The 6,000-nt window shown below is 36.5% G+C and overlaps 1 protein-coding gene across 1 annotated transcript in view; it reads left to right on the forward strand.

Moving 5' to 3' along the window:
- Window positions 1–6,000, forward strand: part of RYK (receptor-like tyrosine kinase) — a 110,382-nt gene that overhangs the window by 73,947 nt on the left and 30,435 nt on the right. The window contains exons 16-18 of the mRNA XM_010858309.1: window positions 1,077–1,209; window positions 2,090–2,199; window positions 2,365–2,524. Of these exons, the coding sequence (XP_010856611.1) occupies window positions 1,077–1,209; window positions 2,090–2,199; window positions 2,365–2,524 (403 nt within the window). The remainder of the gene's footprint in view (window positions 1–1,076; window positions 1,210–2,089; window positions 2,200–2,364; window positions 2,525–6,000) is intronic.

Genomic DNA, 6,000 nt, shown 5'->3' on the forward strand with positions numbered 1-6,000 from the left:
TACTTGTTTTGTATACTAGCCTATTATTTGGCTGTACTTTCTTACTTTTGGACAGTCATGTTGTTTGCAACTTTTTAGTAATAATCCTGCATTAACAATCCTTGTTCATATAGCTTTATGTTAAATAATGTTTCCTTATTTATATGCTTAGAGACAATTTTCTAAGTTAAGGAGGAGAAGTGTTTTTAAGGTTGTCATTTGGTGTTATTTTTTAGATATTTATTAAATGCTTATTTCTGTGACACAGAATACAAAGCATTGGGTATTTTAAAAAATTCACTTTAGTTTTTGCCATCTAGGAATTTTCAGCTTAGTGGGGGAAATGAAGTATTAATAATTATGTAAAAAGTTATGTAACTTTGGGAAAAATTATTTCCAGTACCAGTGGAAGAGATGTCACTAGGCATAGGATGTATGTATTTATGTCTGCCCTGGAGATTTTAAAAGGAACAAGTTTTTTGTTTTTTTTTTAAATTACATGCTTGGCTTTTTGCATATCACAGCAACTTTGTATGGTTGGGGGTGTCCCTATGTTAGAGATGTGGAAACTAAGGCCAAGAAAGATGGTCACACAGACAGTAAATGGTAAATTTAGGATTTAGAAATCTCATGTGAACTGCTAAGAACTCTTTGGCTTTGTGAGATAGTTTTAGGCTCTTGATTATCATATTCTTTTCTGTAGACTGCATTGGGGCCCTTTTTTTTTTAAGTGTTGCTAATGAACCAAGTAAGCTATTATCATATGCTCATGATCAAGTCATTTTTTGGGTCTCTCTCTGATTACCCTTTAGAGTAACGGTTTAGTCTGGCTAGAGTAGTATCTTAGAAGAATCTAGTCCACAGGAAATAGCTTTTGAGTTTTTTCCCTATCAAGAAAGTGGATACATGGGAAGCATTAAAGTCTATTCCAAAAGAGCTTTATAATTTTACAATTTAAATGGTTATATATTTTTAAATAAGTTTGAGATTTTCTTGTTTTCTTTTAGGTTATCTTTATTTTACTACTTTTAATTAAAAATAGCCCCCTGAAGTTTCAGATTTCACTTGTGTTCTCCTGATTTCTTATTATTTTATAGAAATCTTCTTCCTATTACCAATGTGTGTATAGAAGAAGGAGAAAAGCCCATGGTGATATTGCCTTACATGAATTGGGGGAATCTTAAATTGTTTTTACGGCAGTGCAAATTAGTAGAGGCCAATAATCCGCAGGTGAGAAAAATTTGCCCAAATACCAATTATTTGCCAGTAGCTTCTAAATAATATCTTTGAAAGTAGATGTTAACATACAAACTGTTTAGAAGACTGCAAAAAGAAACTCACACTGAACCAGAAGGTGTTGCTAACCTGTTGATTTAGAGGAAGATGGTTTGTGATTCTTGTCTTGAGGCTGGTGCTGAAGGTTTCCCATTGTGTGTTATTCATAACCACCTCAGACCCTCTGTAACACCATCTCAGTCATTTTCCTGATAATTCTTTGAAGGTACTTGCACTAGATCTTCCTTCTAGAAATGAAAATAGACCTTACAGAGGTCGTACTCCCCCCAAAATCTGGTGATAGCCAGAGGTATACATTGTGGGGAATAAGGTGATAACCAGGATTTCCAACAAGTTGTTGGAGGCTGTGTCCCTCAGCATCATCTGGGGAAAAATTTCATTCCTTAACCTACAATTCAGGCACACTGGCTTCAGAGAGCACATCAGAGTTAGCTGTAAACTTGCGTTAGTTTGAAAATGGTCTCTAGGGGATAACCTCCTATAAAATAACAAGTTATTGAATTATAAACATTAGAAATATGGAGAATTCAGCATTCATTGATCAGTTGTTTATTGAGCCACTACTGTATATTCTGGATTTTGGGGTGATATGCCTAACAAATGAGAGATAGTAAACTAAATGGTCAACTATAAGGACTATAGTAGATATAAGAAGCTATGGGAACATATTCTTAGTCAAGAAGTAGCTTTTTAAAACTCAGTGTGCAGGTATAAAGAAGGTATTTGGGGATGGAGTAAGATGTGGGATAAAATAAACAACTACCATTAATGTTTTTGTGCTAACCACGAGCATTGTCATTTTCTGTTACCTCAGGCAATTTCTCAACAAGACCTGGTCCACATGGCTATTCAGATTGCCTGTGGAATGAGCTATCTGGCCAGAAGGGAAGTCATCCACAAAGACCTGGCTGCTAGGAACTGCGTGTAGGTGCCATGACTTGTCACTGTGGTTTGATGTTCAGCGCTCCCTGGATTTGGGGTTCTCTCGAGGAGTCACAGTGGGGATTGTGTTGTATTTAAGAGTGACTGTGCTCCTTATTTTTTTTCAGTATGCTGATTGTATTTGATGTTCATGTCTTTCCTTTTCAGCATTGATGACACACTTCAAGTTAAGATCACAGACAATGCCCTCTCTAGAGACTTGTTCCCCATGGACTATCATTGTTTGGGAGACAATGAAAACAGGCCGGTTAGGTGGATGGCTCTTGAAAGTCTGGTTAATAATGAGTTCTCCAGCGCTAGTGATGTGGTAAGTGCTGAGACGCCCATATAGCAACAAAATGTAGAAGAGGCTCCGAACACTTTGAGTGTTTTCCACTTTTTTTAATCTAGTACCTGTTCCCCCAAATTTTTTACTCAGAAACAAGTGTAGTTAGCTCCCTGTCAGCTAATTTGTGGAGACGAGCTGCAGCCCAAACCATGGACCATCACTGTGTGTAATCTCATTCCATCCTCACAATAACCAGTGAGAGAGAGGTAGACACCATCCCAGTTTTAAAGGTAATGGTATTGAAGATAGGCTATTTAAGTCTCAGAGTGAGCAAGTGGCTGTCAGATAGTAAAGATTTATTGTTTTCTTTTTTTTTCAAATGACCTCTTCCAGGTTTTATGGCCTGTATAATTTATAATTCCCCAGATGCCACTCTCTTCCCCCTTGTCAGTGTCTAGGTGGTTCTGTTTATTCAAGGAGATCATATAGTGGGATCCTTTAAACTTAGCAATGTATAGTTTCAGAAGCCACATTTATTGGTGTGTATTTTGCAGATATTTTAATTGTTTTTAATTTCTGTCACATTTTAGTTTGATTTAGAAAATTATTTTTCTGTCTCTCGCTTACTGTGCTTTATTATTATAGCTGAATATTTAGAGATTAGGTAAAACTTCTGCTTCCAAGTCCCCTGTATCAACCAGGATCTGTTAGTGTTGCATGTAAAATTTTGTAGGGTAATTTGCTTCAAAGTTTCAGCTGTACAAATCGGACTTACCATATCATTGTATCCTGGGTCTCAGCGATTTATTTATAATATAGGGTTACCCTTTTACTAAGTTTGTGTTGTTTAAGGACTTCTCATTTAATACACACTTTTTTTCAGTGTATTAGTATCCTGTGATTGCTGTTGTTTACACCCTTGGTGGTAAAACAGCAGAGATTTATTCTCTCACAATTGAATTCTGGAAGTCACAGGTTTGAAATCAGGGTGTAGGCAGGACCATGCTCCCTCCAGAGCTCCTAAGGGAGAAACTTTCCTTGCCTCTTCCAGCTTCTGGTGGCTGTTGGCATTCCTTGGCTTGTGGTTACATCTCTCTGCTCCATGTTCATATCATCTTATCCTCCATGTGCTTATCTCTCAAAACTCCCTCTACCTCTCTTACAGTGATACGTATGATTGCATTTAGGACTCACCTCAAAATCCAGAAGTTACTACTCTCAAGGTCCTTAATTTAATCACAGCTTTTGTCATATAAGGTGATATTTATATATTTCAGGGATTAGAATGTGGACATATCTTTGTTGCCACCATTCAATCCACCCCTCAGTAATTGAAGTTATTTAATATTTCCTTGTTGAAAGCAGGTATTCCAGTTTAAACCCTTTGAAATGAGAATAATTTATTTGGGGAGAAACCCTCTCTTGTTATTATAATCTTTTACTTAAAATTTGTTTTTTCTTTGTCAGAAGTTAGGTTGGCTATTTGATACATTGTGCCTTTCTGCAAACCAGGTGTCTTGATAAAATGTACTCACTCGATGTGAATGAACAATTTACATATGTACTTTTTAAAGGTTTTTTTTTTTTTTCCTGTAAATGAAAATTTACATATGAATGAAAATTATGCATATCTACAAAATTCTGTTTTAATTTAATTTAAAGTCAGCTACTCTCTGTAAAAATAAAGTAAAACAGCTTATCTGACACTTGTCAGATGGGCAGAGTAAATATTGATGATGGGGACTTCCCTGGTTGTCCAGTGGCTAAGACTCTGTGCTCCCAATGCAGGGGCCCAGTTTCGATCCCTGGTTAGGGAGCTAGATCCCACATGGCGAAACTAACAGTTCGCAGGCTACAACTCAAGATCCCACATGATGCAACTAAGACCCAGTACAGCCAAATAAAAATAAATATTAAAAAAATATATGGATGATGATAAGAAGGATGTTTTCTGCTTCTTGGAGCAGCTGCTAAGGTTAATAGTGGATAGAAACTAGCTTCATGTTGCGACAGTCTTTGCCAGCCAGAGGCGTGGGTTCTGCTGGAGAATGGGTGGAAGTGGGAGAAATAAATGTTGATTCTTAGATACAGAGCCCTGAGGGTTCAGCTTGTATGCAGCGGGGAACTAGGTCTAGTCTGTTCTTCCAGAGCTGTGATAATAAAACTTCTCTAACATTAATGTCACAAAGTTAAAATTCCAAGTAAAGCAGTACAGATACACAAAGCAGCTTACATAATTCCATAGTTACGTAAAGAGAACCTGGACTTCTTTGCAGGGAAGGAGGGGTGGCTTTTTTGTTTTTTATGTTTATGTTTCTCAAATGATATTTTTAAAAAGGAAGGCAGAATTTAGGCCAGCACACAGCTGCTACCTTGAATGACAGTAAAGACCGGTTATATTCAAGTGCTTGTTTTTCAGGTTGCCAAACCCATGTTCAGAAGTTCTGAATAGTAGATGAAATACCAGTTTCTACACCAAGCAAAACTGTTCTCATGGGGGCGAAAATTGAGTTTAACTTTGGTATTAGAACATAATTCTAAAACATAATATCGGTTGAATTAGAGCTGTATGGTTTTCAAATTCACCCCTGTAGTAGGAAAGCCTACATATGAACACTTTGAATGTAGAAAAGTAAAAGAAACTTTCCTTACATTTTCTTTGAAAATATCATTCCATAGTTAATTTAAAAGATTAATTTATTCATCTCTTCGGATGTTAATATTCTTTTCAGTGGTTGATGTTAAAATTTTATGATTTTATTACTCATTGAAATATAGCATAGTTGCCTTAGCAGACATGAGGTGGCAGTCATGGTGAACTCAAAACTAGTCTAACAGGCAGGAAACCTGGACGTATTTCTGAGATTACAGTCTTCAGGAATGCCAGATAACTTCAAGGGATTGGGGATTGTTTGATTATTCTCTTAGAAAAATTTTCAGAGGGTATGCATGATGGTACTGTTTGGTTGCACAATGAAAATCCCCAAATATGCATGCTTAACTTAATGCATCTGCTTATTTCTGTGTAAGTATTCCATTGTATATTTAAGCCGTATTAAGAAATTTTTTAAGGAGATATTTTTAGTAACACTTATCACATATTTCACAGGAACTCCAGAGCAAAAATTAGATGATACACTTCAACTAATGAGGTTTCAGTTAATAATATATTTCTAAGCAATATGATCTACATCTTTTTTTTTTTTTAATTTTATTTTTAAACTTTACATAATTGTATTAGTTTTGCCAAATATCAAAATGAATCCATCACAGGTATACATGTGCTCCCCATCCTGAACCCTCCTCCCTCCTCCCTCCCCATGATCTACATCTCTTCAGCTTGGTAGACTGTGCTGTATTAGCTGGCAGGGTCCATGTAGAGCATACATTGCTTAGTTAAGCAAATATTTCAAAATCATAGTTCAGTTAAGTTCAGTTCAATTCAGTCACTCAGTCGTGTCCAATTCTTTGCGACCCCGTGAATCGCAGCACACTAGGCCTCCCTGTCCATCACC

The sequence above is a fragment of the Bison bison genome, unplaced genomic scaffold (assembly GCF_000754665.1).
Source record: "Bison bison bison isolate TAMUID 2011002044 unplaced genomic scaffold, Bison_UMD1.0 scf7180017864384, whole genome shotgun sequence".
Lineage (NCBI taxonomy): Eukaryota > Metazoa > Chordata > Mammalia > Artiodactyla > Bovidae > Bison > Bison bison.